Source organism: Onychomys torridus, chromosome 9, assembly GCF_903995425.1.
Source record: "Onychomys torridus chromosome 9, mOncTor1.1, whole genome shotgun sequence".
NCBI classification, from domain to species: domain Eukaryota; kingdom Metazoa; phylum Chordata; class Mammalia; order Rodentia; family Cricetidae; genus Onychomys; species Onychomys torridus.
The window spans coordinates 21,110,935-21,132,466 of NC_050451.1; the positions used below are offsets into that span (position 1 = coordinate 21,110,935).

At 38.5% G+C, this 21,532-nt stretch overlaps 1 protein-coding gene across 8 annotated transcripts in view; it reads right to left on the reverse strand.

Moving 5' to 3' along the window:
- The window catches only part of Slc4a7 (solute carrier family 4 member 7), a 92,766-nt gene that overhangs the window by 37,328 nt on the left and 33,906 nt on the right, over positions 1 to 21,532 (reverse strand). For 3 of the 8 annotated variants that reach the window (XM_036200013.1, XM_036200009.1, XM_036200015.1), the window contains exons 4-11: positions 17,464 to 17,602; positions 16,618 to 16,778; positions 14,141 to 14,329; positions 7,415 to 7,530; positions 6,214 to 6,273; positions 5,400 to 5,557; positions 3,181 to 3,268; positions 1,475 to 1,621 (exon numbers count right to left, since the gene is read on the reverse strand). In XM_036200013.1, coding sequence (XP_036055906.1) covers positions 1,475 to 1,621; positions 3,181 to 3,268; positions 5,400 to 5,557; positions 6,214 to 6,273; positions 7,415 to 7,530; positions 14,141 to 14,329; positions 16,618 to 16,778; positions 17,464 to 17,602 — 1,058 coding nt within the window. Of the gene's footprint in view, positions 1 to 1,474; positions 1,622 to 3,180; positions 3,269 to 5,399; positions 5,558 to 6,213; positions 6,274 to 7,414; positions 7,531 to 11,156; positions 11,526 to 14,140; positions 14,330 to 16,617; positions 16,779 to 17,463; positions 17,603 to 21,532 lie in introns of all 8 variants that reach the window. The other 5 variants (XM_036200014.1, XM_036200011.1, XM_036200010.1 and 2 more) reach the window with 4 other exon arrangements.

The following is a 21,532-nucleotide window of genomic DNA, read 5'->3' on the forward strand; positions in this document are numbered from 1 at the left end:
ATTAGAAAAACTGAAGTCACCAAAGTTAAATAAAAAAAGAAAATGTCAAAGCTAAAACCAATGTATGCAAAGGGGAAACAAAAAACATTATATAAGCCAAAGAAAGGAACAAAAGAACATATTACATATCTAAGTTGTAGCTAAAACATGAAAATATGAAGTATTTGAGACACTGAGATAGGAGGACCACTACAAGTTCAAGACAGTCTTGTCTACATACAGAGGGTTCCAGACCACTCAAAGCTATATAGTAAAACACTTGCTTTTCCTTCCTTTTCTTTTTTTAAGGAAAAATTTAAAAGATGGGGGCTGAAGAGATAGCTCAGCAGTTAAGAGCACTGGCTGCTCTTCAGAGGACTGTATTCAATTCCCAGCATTACCATGGTGGCTCACAATTATGAATAACTCCAGTTTAGGGCTATTTGATACTGGGTACCAGCCATACATGTGGTACACACTCATATTCAGGCAAAACACTCATTTATATATATGTATGTGTGTGTATATATATAAAATGAATGAATGTAAAAAATGAAATATTAAATATGCTAGGCAGAAAAGGAGAAAATAAATCTTTACTGAAGAATAGTGGAAGGAGTGAAGTAAGTCAGCTAAAAGCAGAAAAGAAGTAGAAAAAGACCCATATTTAAAAAGAAATCTAAAATAATTTTACAAACTACTCTTTGAAAAATATAATAAATAATTTACCTATTAGCAAAACCTAAGAAATGTCAGTATGTAACTCCACAAACCAAGCAAAGTTTAATATAAGCATTCCAAGAAAATTTAAAATCTGGGCAAAATGGGTAATATACTAGGCAAACAAAATTTATCACAACTGACCTGAGAAAGAAGAAAAGCTCACATAAACCAATTTTCATAAAAGAACAAAGCAACTTATTAGGGTCCACAATTGACAAGAGATATAGCTCAAAAATGTATACCAGAAATTTCCCAAACTTGCAAAAACAAATTATTCCATACTATTTAAAGCGCTCAAGAACCAGCACCCCAAAGTTATTCACTAGTGTTTTGTGAAACAAATAGCATATGAAGACATATTTTTAAAAAATTACATACATACATAGACATATACACATACTAATCAACTTAAAATCATGCAAATAACAAAAGAGCAGGCGGACTATTAACATTCCCACGTCCAGGTACAGAACAATTGTCCAAGTGACCACAAAGCTGACAGACAAACATCTGCTCGGGATAAGAGCGCACAAGGGACACAGTAACACAGGTCCATTCTCTCTGACTCTACTTCTGATCTCTACTGCTTTTACTTTTAGTGCTGGGGTCCAAATCCAGGGCCCCAGGCATGCTGACAAAGTGTGCCCACTGAGCCACATCCACTGTAAATAGTTATGGCTTTTGAGTCCTAAAAATGAATAACTCACTTTTATATTAGAAGTTTTTAACTTAAAAACAAAAAACAACCCCAGAAGCATACCTAGACTCTTACCTGAGAAGGAACACTTTTTGGTGGTTCTATACGTATGGAAGGATCCCATTCTCCTGGAGGAAGGACAGTCACTTGATCTAAAAATTCATCAATTCCAGATAAGAGGTCATTTCTATCTTTTGCTTTATAAGCTACATCATGAAAAATCTAAGGAAAAAAAGATACTGAGCATAAGGACTTTACAGTGGAAAGAAAGATCTACCTGTATCAAAATGCACTTTAGATGTAGACCCTGGACTGGAGCCGTAGCATCATGGCTAGCAGTGAGCACTGCATTCAGAGGACATGCTTTCAGTTCCCAGAACTGCTGGGTGGCTCACAGCTGTCTGTAACTCCAATTCTGAGGGACCTGCACTCATGTGCACATAAGCGTACAATGTATAATAAATAACAAAATAAAGTCATTAAAAATGACATAAATTCTCATTAGCTGCAGTCCTTCACCTTACCTAGCAAGAATTAGCCCACCCATTAGTATTAACAGATCAATCAACAACAAATCGAAGAAAATGAGTAGTTGACAAAAAGAAAAAATTTCACTAATAATAATTTCTTACAAAGATAAAAATGAATTCACTATAATAATGTCGTGTCATTCTATTCCTGCCATTAAAGTGTTATTTATCCTGAAGGAATAATTATGGACAAAGAAGTTATTTTGTTTCATAAATATTTAATGGTTATCTATTATTTGCTAGTTGCAATGCTGTGTGCTACCAAAAACAAACAAACAAACAAACAAACAAACAACAACAAAAAAAAAAAAACTGCCTTTCCAGGCAGCACAGAGTTAAGTTAACTAGAAAGACAAACTTCCAAGAGAGATAACTGTTCACAAAAGAAAATTAAGCACAGTGAAGAATGGAGGGCTGACAAGAGAAAAAAAGGCAGTCAAGCAAACCTGCTGCTGAGGAGACTGATAACCTAGCAACAGAGGCAGCAGGAGGAGAACTGGTATGAGTCTGAGCATAGTCCAGGCTACACATCAAGACTTTGTCCAAGAAAAGCCAACAAACCAAGTAAACAAGCACAGAACAAAACAGAGGTGCTATCTGACGGGAAATCACAGCACAGGGAGAGTGTGCAGGGGATGGCGAAATAGTACTTAGGAAAACAGAATCACAGATGTAATGTACAGAGGTACAAACAGCAAAACCCATCCAAGAAACAGAAAGGACACTCCTATGGCCAGAACAAAGTGGAGGGCAGGCAGTACGTACCTGAATGCAAGCATGCGGAAGTGAGCAAGGTCCCTGACAACACCAGGAAAGGGTTTGCATTGGAGCTTAAAGCCAATGTGGTGGGTCAGTCTTTACCCCAGCACATGAGAGACTAAGCTAAGAAGACTGCCAAGAGCCAGGTCAAGCTGAGCTGCACAGCCAGTTTGAAGCATGCTTGTGTTATATAGAAACCACAATGCAAAAAAACAAAACAAAACAAAACAACCTTTAAATAATGAAAATCTAGAACCAAACAAATTTCAAAATGTCAATGTAGTCAATGAGGTCAAATTAAAAGAATAGCACAAAGTAGATGAAAAAGTACCACTATTCCTGAGAAATAGGTCTTAAAACTCTCAACAAATCCATGTGTTAGAAGCATAAATATGAAATAAAATAGCATAGACATTAAAGATAATTTTATAAGCTTTACTATGAGAAAAAGTCACTGTCTACCTCAAAGGGATTTGACTGTATTTTAATTACCTCATCAGTCATGAGAGTGGCTATGGATCTGCCAATTTCATGGTATTGTGGGGCCTTCCCTGCTGGGCCCAGTAACAGAAACAAAAACCTAAGAAAAGATTAAAATATGCAGATTTTAAAAGGAACAACATATATACATATATATATAAATATATATACATACATACATACACACACACACACACAAATCCAGGAAACTTTTAAAAAATGCTTCTATTATAAATACAGAAAAAACACTCAGACCTTCTTTGCAATCACCCACAAGAATCAAGAAAATAATGGCACTTCTATTCAAAACAGATCTTAACTGAGTGTGGTGGGCAAGCCTGCTACTCTAACACTTGAAAGCAAAGAGGATCGGAGTTCAAAGTCATCCTCTCAGCTCAAGCTACAGAAGATCCTATTTCAAAAACCAAAACAAAACAAGCAACAATTAGATCATGGAACTATAAAAGGCATTCACAATTAACTCTACCAGTGTTCCACTTTCCCAGCTTCCTTAGTGCAAAACAGTTACTAAGGAAGTATTTTTGCATAAAAATTTCCATCTTTTATATCCCTCTGGATTGAGCACTTTACTCTGGTCTGAACTGACAAAACAGCAAAGCTGCATGATCTTATTAGGGTCTCCTAGGTCACCAGGCTGACCTCAAACTCCTCATTCAGTCTTCCAAGTGCTGGGTTACAGATTTGCAGCACCACACTGTTTCCACACTGATTTCACTTTTGAAAGAAGGTTCGTGTATCCCAGGCTGATCTAGCACTTACCATGTAGCAAGACGTAGCCTTGAACTTTAGATCCTCCTGCCTCCACTGCCCCCTCCACCACACCTGGTTTATGTAGTTCTGGGGACTGAACCAGGGCTTTGTGCATGCTAAGCAACTTCTCTGCCAACTGAATCACATCCCTTGTCCCACACTCATTTCTTGAAAGTAAGGTCTGCCAAATTAAATAGTTCAGAATATATCTACAAAAAAGTCTGCAGTCTGAAACTATTTGGATCAGAGTTTTAATACTATAAATATGGCATTTAGCCAAGCAACCTTTCTGGGAGGAAAAAGAATTTCCAACTTCTATATCAAACCTGTAACTGTTTTAGTGTTCAATAAAAAGTATAGTTGTACCCTATTAATACCAGAGCAGATATTAATATCTTAACTATTTTTGTAGGTTACCATACAAAATAATGGGTTTCATCATTATTTCCTCAACCTTATATAAAATATTAATATCCTTATGCAAACACTTATCTTCTTGCTTTATGAAAATTTACATATGAAGTAATCTGTATCAGTAGTGAAAATAGAGTAAATATATATAAAATAAGTATATTTCCACCAAACTCCTATTAATTTTTAATTACTAAATCAGTCATGAAAATACATTATCAATCACACCTCTTCACGGTACTGTGGAATCTCCCTGATGAAAAATCCCCCTAATATGGTGCATACGCCTGAAGCTCAGCATTCAGGGGGCTGAGGCAGAAGGATTGCCAAGGATAGTAAGTCAACCTGGGCCACACAAGTGATTTCATCTAAAACAAACAAACAAACAAAAAACCCGCTTCAAACAAAAAGTTACTTTCAAAACAAGTCACATTCACAATTAAGCTTTTGATACTGGCAGAGATGTCCTTTTCATGGCCCATGAACTGACTGACATAACTTGCTAATTATTCTTATCGTCTCAATTTGTACACTCAATGTAAATGAATGGAAAACCAGAACAAAGAATTCTGCATGCATACATAAAGGATGGGCAGGTCTAAAACGACTGACTGGGGTTTAGAGTGTAGCTCAAGACAGAATGAGAATTGATTATGAACAGCCCCTTCTGGGTCCCCAGCACAAAATGAATCTCAGTGACTGGATTTGCAAAACAAAAGCTCCTAAGATACCAAGCTTCTTATAAAGCTACAAATGAAGAGTTGTTTTCACACAGTATTGTTACAGCTGGAGAGGGTGACTCAGAGCTACAATCTCATCATTTGGGGGTGTAAAGCAGGCTAGCCTGGGCTACATAGTAAGTTCCAGGTTAGCTGTAGAATGAAACCCAGTAAAAGGAGAAGGGAGGATATAGACTCTAATACTCAAAAGCATTTTGGCACAATGACTGAATATCATTAATTAGTAATTCAACAGTGCCTCTATTACACAAAGCGAGTATTCTTTCAGTGGGTCCATGTAAACAGTCATGAAGAAGAACTGCTTTTTACCTAGTGGGCACAGGGACTTCAGTCAACCCGGAGAGGAGAACTGCAGGAGCCAATCTCACAAACGCAATGATAGGTCTCTCCAAAAAGTCCACTTCTCCTACTAAAACATTGGATGCCTCAGCTCCTGTGGGAATTTTCCTCATGAAATTCATGTCAACCTATTGACAAATGAATAATTTAGAAATACGATTGCTTAGAGATGAAGGAAAGAATGACTTTAAAACAACTACTGCCTAACAAAACTTGTGATCTAAAAGATGTACAATGCCAAAACTCCCACAGATATGAAGAACGGAGTAGACAAATACAAAAGGTGCAAGCAAACTTCACTGTCTACTGTCTGAACTACTGCTATCTGTATTACTTTAGAGCTCCACACTATCAAACATAAACTTGAAAGTTCTTCAATGAATAGACTATTCATTAAACACTGGTGAGGACAGACAGTACACAAACTAACAATGGCTCATGAAATTATACACAGTGCTATAACATATTCATTGCATGACTTTCTATTATTAAGTATTATTGTCTCATATGTCTTTATAAATCCTCCTTTAAAAAAAAACCTACCATTTCCTAGTATTTTTCTTTACACGAAAAAAAAAAATGTTATTTACAATGTACATCTATAGCCTTGATCAGTTCACACATGGGACAATGTGTACAGGAAACTCAGCTGCCTGTGTATAATTACAAAATGGTTACAAACATGACACCAGAGGAGGTGAAGCTCTCATTTATACACAGGTTCACACAGTTACTAAACGACCACTACCAAGACTATCTATTAAGAGATAAAAGCAGCACTTACAGCGGGCCTCTTGAGTCCCACTCCCAGTGTGCCACAACTACAGTGCCAGGAGGCAGACTCCTGCCCAACAAGAGACAGGGAGGGTATACAAGAATAGGCCAAGTAAGAAGTGAAACTGACAGAGGAACAAAGATCAACCACAACTGCCATGCCTAGACAAGATCAACAATGCAAATGACAGTCATTTACTTTTCAGCAACAAAGAATAAATTCCAATTTAGCTAGGAACACTTTCTGAAGATCTGAAACAGAGCACTAATGAAAACAAGGTTAAGTTAGAAATGACAACTGTAACAGCCTGTTATTGTCTGTTTTTAATTTTTATTGTTTGTTTTGTTCAGGGTAGTCTAGAGCTCACTATGTAACCCAGGTTAGCCACAAACTTGAGATCCTCTTGCCTTGGCCTCTAGATAACTAGGATTACAGGCATATGCCATCACGCTCAGGTGAACACTTTTCCCAAATAGTCAAAATCCCTAATTGCAAGTCTTTCTACAATGTGAGAGTATAAAGCTCCACAAAACTACAATATAAATCTTTTAAACTTTTTTTTCAGTGAAGTGTGCATGATTTGTGGACATACTGTGAAACAGAATAAAAAGCTTTAAAAACTGAATCCTATTTGGTATTTAAAACAAAGCTTTAGAAATAAGTTCTAAAAAATGTCAATGTTTCATGAGTTAATAGTAAATTTACAGGCAGCAAATTAAGGTACTTCTCAACCATTAGTAAACTAGGCTGTCACTTGAGCTTAGTGCTGAAGAATAGGGGATCTTTTTGCTGTTGTTTAAGCCATGCCTCTCTCTACCCATGCTTCCCATGGCATTCCAGAAGGACCTGACACCATGAGTCAGTAATTCTGGAGTGCAGTGCAGCCCAGGAAGAAGGCTCTGTCCATGATGCAATGTCGCTCCCAGAAAAACCTCCTCAAAGACACCCAAGGTTCAGGCTATCTACGAGTAGGTACAAAGGAAAATTCATACATTCACAGTGTGTTGTTCTGAACTGCTAAAAACTCTAAGTATGTACTTATGGACCTGGAGCCTACCCCAGTTTCTGTCCTAACACCTCATAGACATCCTATGCCAGTGTAAAAGCACCAGTCTACTAAACAGCTACTGTAAGCAATGGCAAAAGAGCAGCACATTCCTAGTTATTTCTCAGGGGGAAAGCTAATGAAAATTTACAATTAATGAATTACCTTGCTGAAGTCAACAGTACTATTTTCTCTGCTTCCTCCACTTCCGTTACCTTTCATTTCACCACTTTTACTATTGTCCAAGTTTCCAGGAGCAGACTGTGGGGAAGCCAAAATCCCTGTATTTAAGGAAATACACAACCCAAATTAGTAAGGAGAAAATTCACCATGTAGCCTGATTCTGCTCATATCCTTAAAGCAATGGTTTCTTTGTGAGAGGTTAAAAAGTGCCAGGTGTTAGCTTCATACCAGCAACATGAATTAGAACACATCAACAGGATGAAGTTGTGTATCTTAATATTTAAAGCATTACAGAATCCACACAGTAGCTTTTTGAAAGGAAGTGAGTCTGTGGAACCACAAAAGATTTGAATTAAGACCAGTCTGATCGCTACAAAAGCTTCTAGGTAACACACTCTGAGCATCTCTAGCTCATGTGAATTGCATGGAACTCAATGAGACCTAACTTCACCTAGGACACTCATATCAATACCAATATGATTTCTGATAAATTCCAAGTATAATTCAGAAAATTTAAGAGCTTCATTCGATCTTCATTAATCATATTTCCTTAAGAATTTTGATTTTACTTTAGTAGTATTTATGTCTAATTTCTACTGTCATTCTTCCTAAGAAACCTAAGACCATAAACAAGTTCTCCCAGTATAAAGATTAAAAGTACATAAAGAGATTTAGGCTAAATAACACTCATCACTTGTAGCCATGTGATTGAATAATTCACTCAACCTCTCTAGTTCTGATAAGCCTATCTATAAATTAACATGGGACTAACATGGTTGTTGTGTGAATTATAAAGGATGCATGTTCATAGTAGTGCTTATTCAACAGCAGCGTTTCCTAGGAAGACAGCTTAAAAGCATTGCCTAGACTAATCTATCTTTACCAATGAGAGTTCTATAAAAAGCTCAAATCTCAAAAACTTAAAATCCAAGTTGCATCAACAGATTCCTACCATTAAATACATCTCATTTTTCCTTAAAAGATAAAAAAAAATCCTTCTAGTCAAGAATATAAACTAGTTAACATTCAAAACACTGAACATTTTAAGAGAAAGAGACTGCAATATAATACAATCTACTATTTTACAAAACTTCAGTTAATATTTGTCAGTATCAGTCATTTGTTAAAATTAGTAATCACTTCTGCACTTTCAAGCCTATCTGATGTACTTGATACATACAAGCACGTTTACTCTTCTAGATGGAGCAATATAACTAATGAACATAACTTAAGGAATCCAGGCTCACTGCTTCAACTCTGGATGTAAGTCTCTGTGATACTAACCTTCCTGGTCAACAAACTGGGGCAGCAATACAAGTGAAAAACCTTCCTATAAAAAGCACTGCACTTGATTTAGCCATGAAATTCTCAAATTAAACAATTCTGAAACAAAAAAAAAAAATTCTAAAATAAATCCTTTTTTTAAAATGTTGACTTAGCATGGAAAAGTTATTAAGATTCTTCATCTTGGGGTTGGGGATTTAGCTCAGTGGTAGAGCGCTTGCCTAGCAAGCACAAGGCCCTGGGTTTGATCCTCAGCTCTGGCAAAAAAAAAAAAAAAAAAAAAAAAAAGGATTCCTCATCTTTATCTTTTGTTCCTATGCTTTCAGAGTAGTGTTTCTTCCTCACCCAAGGGGGCTGGGAGGAATTATCCTCATCAGTGGTTTCAATACACTCACATGCAAGACAATCAAGAAACAACTTCTTAAAGCCCTGTGACAGCTGTGAGTGAGCACTAGGCACTGCAGTCTGTTCAAATATATTCTACACGTAATCAAAAGAACATAGTGCGGTTTCTAGAACGGCTCAGCCACTGGACTGGATAGCCAAGAACAAGGAGGTCTGTGGAGATGGGGAAAGGGCAAAATCAGTAGGAACGAAAAGAAGCAATCAAGTAAAATTAAATGGTAACAAAGGAGGAAATTATTTGAGATTGCTTGGCTATGCTGGTCATCTTCAACCTGTCCTTTTTCAAATGGCACGTGCATGTTAAGAACATTTCACCTGCCAAGCATGGTAGCATATTCCTGTTAATATCAGCACTTGGAAGACAGAGACAGAAGGATCAGAAGCTCAAAGCTAGTTTGCAACCTTGTTCTTAGAAAAAAAAAAAAACAAAGCGTTCTACCATGATTCTCTCTGAGTAATCTTTCCAAGCCTCAGCTAAGTGAAAGTTTCTCCTTAATTGGTAGTCTCCTGGCTCCTGATACTGATTCTGCTGACTGAGAATCAAGTCAGCCAGCAGCAAATGCAGCTTGCTGCCACAGCATGTCAAGTTCTAGAAGTCCTCCTCTACGTGGCATCAGCTTCCAGAATCCTGCTAATGGCTAAATGGTCTACGTGCAAATGGCAGTTACAAGGAAGTGCTGACAGCTGATCCTGTGACTTTTCTCAGTAACAATGAGCTTTATTTTTTTATTCAGAAATCCAACCATTTTAATTTAATCTATTCAGAAAAAACTCCTATCTTGACATAAAAATTCATGGCATTAAAATAATATGTGTACCTCAATTTTCAACTAACAAAAACCTTTACTGCCCTAGAAGTTTTCTCTTTGTTTTTCTCTCTCTCTTTCGATTTTATGTTCTTTTTAATGGTGTGTTGTGAGCATGTGCATGAGTGGTCTAAAGAGGCTAGCAGAAGGCATTGGATCCTCTGGAGCTGGAGTCACAGGCAGCCATAACCCATACTTGACAAGGTTGCTAGAAATCAAAATCAGGTTCTCTGCAAAAGCAGTATGAAGTTGTTTTTTTTTTTCTTTTGGTTTTTCGAGATAGGGTTTCTCTGTGTAGCTTTGCGCCTTCCCTGCATCTCCCTTTGTAGATCATGCTGGCCTCGAACTCACAAAGATCCACCTGCCTCTGCCTCCCCAGTACTGGGATTAAAGGCGTGCACCACCACCGCACAGCGCAGTATGCAGTCTTACCCAGAGTGACCTCTGCAGCCCCATAAGCTAGTTTTGTAATCCACTTACAAAACTATATCCTCAGCCTGAGTCCAAAGCCTGCAGTTCTGATCCTCAGCCTGAGTACAGAGCCTGAAGTTCTGATCCTCAGCCTGAGTACAGAGCCTGCAGTTCTGATCCTCAGCCTGAGTACAGAGCCTGCAGTTCTGATCCTCAACCTGAGTACAGAGCCTGCAGTTCTGCAAAACATCGAGGGAAAGTTGGACTTACACACAACCATAAATAAAAGACAACTGAACTCTGTCCCAAGCTATACCACTCCTCTTAAAATAACGATTACAAGCAATTAATGGAGAATTTCAGTATTGTCAGAGAGAGAACGGGAAAAACAACATGGCATCCTATCATATTACGAAGGCTAAACTGTACTACACTCTTTGAAGAAAAGCATCAGACAAATGAAGGGCACCTCACCTCATTACTATCATGTGTTCCTCACCTTACAAGTCAACTGCACAAGAAAATCTACCCTTCTAAGAGTCACATAAAAAATGTGTTTGCTAAACCACCCAAATATGATGATCTCTAAAAAAAAATATGTGCTTGACTTATGTATAGCCTTCTTCATAGTATTTTTATAACCTAAGTTTTAAGAACTTTATTCTTTTCTATAATACACTGTAAAGAACAAAAACATGCAGAAGTCAAATCATAAGCATTATCTACATATGCTGCTCAAGCTATGTGCTGACAGGCATTCTCAGTGCAAGTGACCCAGAGGCAGAAAGCACCACACGTGGAGGACTCTGGACAGTTGCCTGGAGTGAAGTCAACATTCTCCTCATTCTTCTGCTCTTGGCCTTGGAGTGCTTCTATGTCTTCCTCAGGCGGATGAATTACTACTCTGGGAATATCGTCCCTGTTGGGTGACACCAGGCGTTCTGGGGCCTGAGGCTGACTCTGTTGGGAACTTCTGGAGGCCAGGCGACTTAAGCCAGGGCTGGAAGGAGGACTGCTCTGGGGTGTGGGCCCTGGGGTAGTACACCTCGAGCCTGCAGGGGTTCCAGCTCTCGAAGAAGGGAGAAGATGACTGAGAAGAAGAGATAAAGGCGATTCTCCTCTCAAGGAAAGGTTTGAGGCAGACAGACCTGTTCGCAAAGAGTGGCGGGAGGCTGACAGGCCTTCGCCTGAGATAAAACAAGTAAAAAATGATGTTCATTGCATTAGGTAAATAGAGAATACAAAACTCAACACAAACCACAAACCACAAGCTTCAACGTCTTCTGTAAGGGTTAGCAGGTCAGTCAGACTCTACTTGTTATAGTGTTACTGAAAAGTTATTCAATTGTAATCAGTTCCGTAACTCAACATGTATTTAAAAAATATATAAATAGGAACAGCTACAGAAAATTATCTCTCATAAGATTCCACATTAGCATTACCTAATAATTAACTTAAAACTGATATTAAATGTTTGTAACAGGGGATGGTCAATACCCTTAAGTACAGTTTAGAAGTACAAAACAAATTCTAAGAATTATTTTTCAAGAGAATTATAGCCAGGTGTGGATGAATCTCTTAGTTCAAGGCTAGCCTGGTCTATAAAGAAAGTTTCAGACCAGCCAAGATTACACAGTAAGGCCCTGACTCCAAAAAAAAAAAAAAAAAAGAATGAGAGAAACAAAGAGATTTATGAGAATTATAACATCAAGTTTTAAATCAATATTCCAAAGAACATGTCTTACCATAGTATAGCCAGTTAATAATGAACGAAACAGAATCGTTGGATAAGCTGGCTAAAAACAAAGGATTTTAGCATTGTACCAAAAGCAATAGGAGAGTACAATCTAGACTATTTCAAAGCACAGGAATACTTATACTTGAAATACCTGATACTACTAGTAAATGTTGCTTAAAAGAGAAACATTGTTTCTCCTGAAGCTTTTTAAAAACTAAATGGTAGTTGTATGAGAAATGTATCAATCTCTTGTGGCCTTAAGAAATCAAAGCTACATGATCAGAAGATTCAAATATAACAAAAATAAAGAATGTGATAAACCCATTATTTGTATGGTAACTAAAATAAATTAACAGAAACAACTGTTAATACATAAACAACAATCACTTAGCTTTTAAAGAGCTACATGCAATAAAGTTTATTACATTATAATTATAATGTAACAAAATTAACATGATAAAAATTGCATTCAAAAGAAAATAGCCATTGTCTCGTGATGAAAACAAATTAAACTACAAAGAGAATAAAAGAGGAATGAAAGTTTAATACAGTCCTTGAGGTAAATAAATTTACTTTACCATAGTGGAGAATATACAATAAATGAAAAAATGAAAGCAGGAACTATGCCATGTACAACTTGTTTCTAAATTAAACTTAGATCCCTTAAATGTACCACATCATAATTTTAAACAGATTAAAAGACTCCTTAATGATCAAATAAAATATCTTAGACTGAGCTACAAGCAATGGCTGCTGTCAACTTCTGTTATGTTAAGGCCTTTACACATATGGCTGATGACTTAGACAACCACTTAAGAGCCATTCAGGGACAGAAAAAGAGCAGAAAGCTACTGTGTCCCATTTGTTCCAACTTGCAATCCTCTTAGGCTTCTTGTAATGACACAATTAGAGGCAGTAATGACCCTCATAAGCTTCTGCATCTGGCCTTTCCAGGTTCTGTTATCACAGTTCTGTTTGAATAGTCAAGTGAGAACCAAACTGGTGTGTTCCTGCTTTGGAAAGAAGATAATAAGGAAAAGGTGGTTGTTCAAAGTGCATTAGTTTTAAGAAACTGACACAGCTAACTATTTAAGGTTGGGGAGGAAGGGAGAAATGGCTCAGTAGTTAAGAGACCTGCTGCTCTTCCACAGGAACTGGGTTTGCTTCTAGCACCCCATGGTGACTCACAACCATCCTGAACTCCAGTTCCAGGGGACCCAATGCCCTCTTCTGACCTCCTCAGGCACCAGACACTCATATGGTGCTCATACATATAGGCAGGCAAAACATATGCACACATAATACAAAAGTAAAATTTGAAAAACAAAATCACTGTCTCCCCAAGTCCTACATAACGTGCCACCATCCTCTGAAAGGAAAGGTAGAACTGGGTCTGGGCACAAGGGTTTGCCTGTCTCAAGGGATTGAAAGACATCAACTTGTCTGCCACGTGTGCAAGATAGCCCTATCATGAAACCTTCCAGAAAGTATATAAATATCTGAAACCAGCTCCCAAAACACTTGTTTATGATCAGTACTTTTAGCATATTTAGGAGGCAAAAAATCAGGAAAAAAAATCTGATATAGTCATAAGATTCAACTTCAGTATTTAGAATTAAAAACATTGAAGTCACAGATCATGCTTTATGCCTCTTAAATAATTTACACAAGAAACCTCAAATCAAAACATAAGCAGATGTGACTTAGGGTAAGGAATAGTGACTGTACTTACAGATTGCTTAAGAAAAATGTATGACATTTTAGTAACAGTGAATGCTTTTTCTTCATTCAAGTGATTTCCATCTCACACTGGTCTTGTTAGTACAGAACTATAATTCTAGCACTTGGGAGGTTAAGGGAAAAAAGTCCAAGTTCAAGGCCAGAAAAGGCTACACAGGTCAGCCTGTGACAGATAATAAGACAGAAACACTTGAAACGATAACTTGGAATAAATGAACAAGGTCACTGGGAATGCCACCTTCCTTGCAACATCTATTAACTACCACATGCTGGAGTGCTGTTAGAGGAGCGCTAGCAGAGGCTGGACGCCACAACTCATCTCACCGTTCCTTTCAAGCAAGTGAGGCTCAGAATGTTTCTTGCCTATATCTGCAAAAGATCGAACCAGGGGAATCCGACTGGTGAACCTTTTCTCGTTTTGATGATGGTGTCTCTTCAGGAGAGCTTCTCTCACATTCTCCCTTATGGAGTCATCCAACTGGCCAGAAGCAATCATGTTGTCTAACACCATATCTATTCAATGAAAAAAAAAAAGAGAGAGAGTTATTTTTACTATATAAACACTATGTAAGCACATGCATAAAGGTAAATATGAACATTATCCATCCAACAAAAGGTAACTAGTGACACCCTTACTTTACTAAGTAGTATATTTTAAAGAGGTTGCTTTCCTATACAGACATGGTAAATTTAGTCAAAAAATGAAAGAGAAGTAGTTAATTCTCTTTAGCTAAATGTTCAATGGCATGGGCTTCCAAAGACTTCCTCCAACTGTTGTGCCATGCTAGGAGCAGAGCAGTCAAGAAATAGCAGCTCTTACTCTGTTGGAGGTCCAGAACCAATGAAGCAGATAAAAATCCCAGACAAAGTAAATTCTGTCAAGAAACAAAAGGAATGGAAGAATGAAGGGACTAACGCCAGTGCCGTTCTGTGCCCTACTGTGCACATTTTCAACGTACAAAGAATGCACAAAGTTTCAAAAATATATGTATTTATTTTACAAATCTGTGTCTATTGCTGACATGCACCATGTGCCTGCAGGAGCCTGTAGAAATTAGAAAAAGGCATCGGATCCCTAGGAACTGGAGTTACAGACAGTTGTGAGCTGCCAAGTGAGTACTGGAAATCAAGTTCAAGTCCTCTGCAAGAACAACAAATGACCTTAACCACTGAGCCATCTCTCCAGCCCACGTATAGATTTTTCAACAATGGCACTAAGAAGAGTCTGGTGGAGTGGCTTTCCTTGTTGTTGCTTTTTTCTTTCTGATAGGGATGGAGCCCTTACACATGCTAAACAAATGCTCTACCACTGAATTAAATCCTCAGCCCTGTTAGAGATCATTTTAAGTCAAATTTTCAAAACTATGATAAAACTATCCTAAAAAAAAAATGGAAAAACCAACCTAGCAGGTAATTCTTAACACTAGCATAATCCCAGTTCATCACATGCTTGACTATACTCTCTCAAGGCACCACATCCTATGCTCTGGTGGATGGCATCACCAACTGGACTCAGTGGGCCATAACAAGATGGAAGCAGGAGGGGGTGTGTTAGGGGGACTGAGAAGCCGTGACTGGGAAGCTAGGGTGTAGAAATTATCAAGATACACTATAGGTATGAAGCTGTCTAAGAATAAGTAACAAATTCTTTTTAAAAAGGAAAAGCTCTATTTTGTGACAACTATGAAGTGGACAGTGGGACTCAACTGTCCATACTCCATATCCCTAACTCTAGCTCAGTAACTTTCAGTCATTCAGACAATTTAAAGATCTGCAGCACAGAGTCAAACCTAACAATCAGGTAAAATTCAAATTATTTATAGTCTAAGAATTACAGTTCAGTTTATGGCTGTCTTAACAAATCAAAATACTTCATTGGTTTTTCTGAGGAGCAATCTTCAGTGATTACACAGTGTTACACTTACCTAAAACACACATGACTTTGGTGTTGAGCAACTGTAGACCAAAGTTGTCAAATAATCACAGCTCTCTCTTTCCACTTTTCTACTCTCCCTCCTTATAATCCTTCAAGTCTGTCTTTTTCCTGTTGTTTTGTTTTTGGTTTTTGTTTCTACTGCTATATCTAACACCAGATTTACTAATTTATGCAACTCCAAGGAAATAGCTGGAGGTCTCGTTTCTATGACCATCCCAATTCAGTCACCCTGTATTTTTTTAAGCAGGATAATCTTCTGAACGCACATATCAGGATCATTCCTTTCCCAACTTAATCACCAAAACTGCCCCAATGCTCATCATATAAAATCAGTGTTTCAGTCCAGTAATTCAAGGGTGGCCATAATCTATCCCTTTTTTGGGCAAGAGGATGAATGAGTCTAGGGCCTCATACATGTTAGCTCAGCACTGTACACACTGAGCTATACTCTCTGCCCTTTATCTTTATTCAAAAAATGTACACCTGCTTGTGGAGCTAGCTGACTTTCCCAAATCCCACTGTCTACACTTTACTGGAACTTTTTCTTGCCCATACTCTTCCAAACACTGTCTTTTCTCTTATATACCTGTTCCTTATGCCCAGGTACTCTGATTTGAGAGCTGTATATTTAATGTTCTCACTGGACCTTCACCATGAAAGAGTTTCCTTTGAACTCCCAGAGGGCAGACTAGATATGTGCTGATGACAGTGGCCACACTTCTAATTTAACCTGTTAGTCTCTACACAAACCTACATTGCCCCTGCAAAGAGTAGATGTTCCATATACAGTTGTTAAACGACTATCCTAAAATCACACCTTATTCTTTATTATCTTAAACATAAAAAAGTCAGATTATTATATAACCTGCTATTTCATCGAGAGTACTTGCTCTCATATCCAACATGACTGTTCCATTTAGGATACAACTCCTCAATTCAAAGAGACTGTGCAAGGAGAGAGTTGCCACATAGGGTTTACTCCATCGGTCACCACCGTCTTCAACATCCTCTTCAAATTTCAACCACCTAAATGAATAATATAGAAAAATTAAAAAACAATGGTCATGCCATTTGTTTATTTTAATGCCATAAACATAAACTTAAACTTGATTTTTAAAAAGAAACAAGACATCACTACTGGAACAAAATACTACCTCAAATACATTTCCACAAAACAGGCCAAAAGTTTACACTTGTTGGAAGTCATCAAAACCTGACACCTACATCACATGATAAGCTTGTAGTTTAACAATAAGTAAATAGATCATAGTTTGTTCCATTGTATGACAAATGAAATTTATATTTAAAATAATAATAATAATAAGCCCACAAATCCAAAACGGCAGCATTTCACAATGTAAGATTTTTAACTTCAAATGTGTTCAAAGGCATCTGAATACCAACCATACAAACCATTTTATAACATTAAATGAATGCATTCAAGGAAATAAATTGAGAGCAGAGAACAAAAGAAAATTTCCAGGCATTAACAAGGAAATCCTGTAATTTAAAGCACCAGAAAGGTGGCTCATTCTTATAATCCCAGCACGAAGTAGGTAGAAACAGGAGGATTGCTGTAAGTTTCTGACCAGCCTGGGCTACATCCTAAATTCCAGACCAGCCAGAGTTATTAAACAAGACCCTACCCTCAATACATAAATAAATAAACAAACTGTAACTTGTAATTCCAATTCATAAAACCAAGAATGACCTGGCAGTCTCCTTCCACTCATACTCTTCTCCATCTCTGTAACAGAGCTCATCCATCTCTGTGAAGAGGTCATGGGGAATATGCTCCTCATCATCATCTTCAGTCCCAAGGATGAACTGCACCCTCTGCGATGGTGTGTCTTAACAAAACAACAGTACATACATTTAAGGGTAAGCTTTGAAGCAGAAACACTTCTGTTATGTAAAATAGATTTTGGTATGGTGTGGTGTAGTGGCTCACGAGTACAATTCTAGTACTCAGAGGAGTGAGGCAAGAAGATCACTTCAAGTTGATCTTCAAGTTCTAGACTAGCCTGGTCTACACAGTAAGTTCCAGACAAGCCAGGATTGTACAAATCTTACTTCCAAAATCCAAAATATACATAGCATATATATTCAAGTCTATACATACTTGGAAGTATTAGATAAAATAGTTAAGATAGCTAAGTTCCTGAATTAAGAGAAAAGGAAGCCTTCTAATTGTAGAAACGGATGTGAAACTTCAAGGTGTCAATATGTGCAGGCCAGCTTTCCTGCTGTTGTAGAGAAATACAACTGTCAGCTCGGGTTTGTGTCAGAACCACTGCAGGAGACTTGCTAACAGATAGACACTGCCTCTTTTAGTAGAAAACCTTAAGGGTTTCAATTAAAAACAAAGTCCACCCTGTATTATATGAGCAGTGAGTTCATACTAAAATGGACACCCATGTAAGCAATCCTCCAGGCCCTATGGATGCAATGAACAGAATATTTGAAGAGGACAATTAGAGATGTGCAAAGAAATAACAAATTCAAGAAAATGACACAGAACGAGAAATGAAGAAAACAGAAAATTAAATGATATGGAGACCAAAGGAGGAAGGTCCAACAGGAACCCTCCAAAAAGATGAAAGTGTAAGAACTGGGAGAGTTGATATACAAAATATGTGGAAAGTTTCCACAGGTGTTGTGCTGAAAGAATACCTAGAGGTCAAAGCAATATTGCTGTAGTCAACTGCTCCTGCATTCAGGCCTTGCATCATTTTTAATGGATTTATTACTAAAGAATTTTTTTTAGTGTTATTCACTGCTACTAGTGAGAAAAGGTTGATTTTTCTACTGTGAGTGAGTCACTTAGTCCCATAGTTCTGCAGACTGTTCAGGTTTACCACCTAATAGCCCCACATATGCAGAGACCCCCCCCCACACACACACATACACACAGGTTAGGTGTTGCAGGACAATGCTGTATAAAGGTAATAAAATAGGGTACTTCAGCCTTCATCTGAGTCACTAAAGGCTCTCCAGACATGTGGCTAAGGACAGTTATGAATGTGCTCCCCTGCCCAAAAAAACACCTGTAAACTTAGGTAAAGTTGAGATAACTTGTTTTTAGACACCACTGTGTAGTTCTTAAGCATGAGGTTTATAGATCACAATGTGTGTTGCAAAGTTAAAACATGGACACAGGGACTGGGGAAAGCTCAGCCATACGAGTACTTGCTCTGCAAGCATGAGGACACCAGATTAAATTCTGAGTGCCCACATAAAAGCCAGGCACAGTCATGCGTGCCCGTAACCCCAGCACTGGGAAAGAGATCGGACAGTCCTGAGAGCTGAGAGAGCCTGCCTTGGAGCAATAAAGCAGAGAGATGAGAACATGAAGTTACAGAGATCCACTGCCTCTGCCTCCCAGGATTGGGAATAAAAGATATGCATCAAGGGGTTGGGGATTTAGCTCAGTGGTAGAGCGCTTGCCTAGCAAGCACAAGGCCCTGGGTTCGATCCTCAGCTCAAAAAAAAAGAGGAACAACAACAAAAAAAAGATATGCATCACCATGCCCAGTGGTTTATTTTTTAATTATGTATATATGTGTGCCTATGTGGGGGTTTGTATGCATGTATATAGTGCCTGCAGAGGCCAGAAAAAGTTGTCGGATCCCTTGTAGCTGGATTTACAGGTAGTGCAGGCAGTCATGAGCTGACTGAGATGGGTGCTTGTCGGGGCCCAGTGTTAGGGTCCAGCCTCGACCTATTGAAGAGTCCCTTGAAGGGGGAAGTGAGGAATTGAGAAATGCTAGATAGGAAATATACAAGTAGATGAAGAAAAAGATAAGACAGTCACAAGATAACTTTAGGAGGGCCATGGGTCAACACCCAGCATCCTGGTTTATTTCTAATGGGCTTTTTTTATACACTAGCAAGGGGAGAGAGGCAAAAGACCTCCCTCCCCCTTTCAAGATCAAAGTACAAACAAGTGTAGACCCGTCAAAACACCTGTAACCAGGCCCCATAGCAAAGCATGTTGTGATTAGGCCTTTAAATATAAAACACCTGATAACTATTCCTTTGCACCCTACTATGCAGCCTTGGAGAGCAACATAAACTCTGACTCTCTGAGCCTGAGTCAAACCACAGGTGCTGGGAACTGAAGGCATGTCCTCTGAAAGAGCAGCAAGCTCTCTTCACTGAGCCACCCCTCCATTTCTAGTTTTTGTTCCTTTCTTTGAGCTTATTATGTTTTACATTTTCCTTTAGTCTCTTAAGTTAGAACATGGTATCACTGACTCCTATTCCTTCTTTCTAACATACAAGCATCCAAGAGCCTAAGTCTCTAAGCATTGTATTAGGTTCACCTGATGATTTAATTCTTAAAAATAAAAGTACTACATGACCCAGAATACCACTCCTGGGCAAATACCCAAATGACTCTCTATCCTGGTAGAGAGATGTTTGCTATCTTTGTTCACTGTTTATCTAATCACAATAATTAAGAAATGGAAATGAACCTAGATGTCCATCAACAAATGAATGGGCAAAGAAAATAAGATACATATACATATATGTGACAGAATATCACTCAGCTATAAAGAAAAAAAATGAAATTTTCAAGTAAAAGGATGGAACTGGAAAATATTATATTGAGCAAGGTCACCCAGATGAAGAAAAACAAATACCACTTATTCTCTCTTATGTGTGAAAGCCACGTGATACAGGGGAGGGAAGGCAGGTTAAGAGAGGGGGATAGCATAATACAGACAAAACGGGAGTTGAGAGGAAGAATATTGGAGGTGGGAAGGCTCAAGTAGGGAGTCAGGTTGGGTTTGAGGAAACCACGGGGTAAGGGAAGGGCCAACTACAATGAACAGAGTATGAAAAAGCAATATGGAACCCTATGATCTTGCAACCCGAGTAAAAAGTACAGTAAGAGGATACTAGAGAATGCACGGCTATAAAAGATCAGGACAAACAGCTTGGATGGAGGCAGTGAGATGGGCGAAAGGTAGGACAGGGAGTGAGCTAACCAAAACTAAGGATATATGAGGAAGTCTTAAGAAAACACCTGGTTTATAAGTTTATAAGCTAATTAAAATAAGCACATTTTTTTATTTTGGTTTTTCGAGACAGGGTTTCTCTGTGTAGCTTTGCACAATCCCTGGAACTTGCTTTGTAGACTAGGCTGGCTTCGAACTCACAGAGATCCGCCTGGCTCTGCCTCCTGAGTGCTGGGATTAAAGGTGTGCGCCACCACCGCCCGGCATAAATATACTTTTTTAATAAGCTTCAAAAGATGTTCCTTGCATGAGAGGACAATGCTGTTGCCATGAGTTATAAAATAAAAATCTCAGCACCAGACATAAGTTATCTCCCTCCAAGTTATTGGTCAGGAAGCTCCAGGGGTACCCAAACAACATAGGCTACTGCTCTTGGCTGCCCACCATAACTAGAACATAGGATCTTATCGCTGAAGACACCACAATCTTTGGTTATGGGACACAGGGAAGTCAGTTTTGAACCGACCAGGAAACTCTCTGCTGGCTAGCTTAGCCATATTGGACTGAATGCTGTACACTGATTTACCAGGAAAGATATGGGGTGAGTGAATGTACATTAGTGATACGAGCACAGTCATGTCGACGACCTCAATGCCTCAGCCCATGCAAGTGGCAAGGCCCCCCGGGAAGGCTCAAAGCAATGGCAAACCTTCCCTGGGTCTGAGTGCAAGTGCTGACACTGGCCACTGTAGCTCTCTGCACTCTCCAGATGCTCTGAGCAAAACCTGCTCCCCACAAGAGACGGCAGCTACCCAG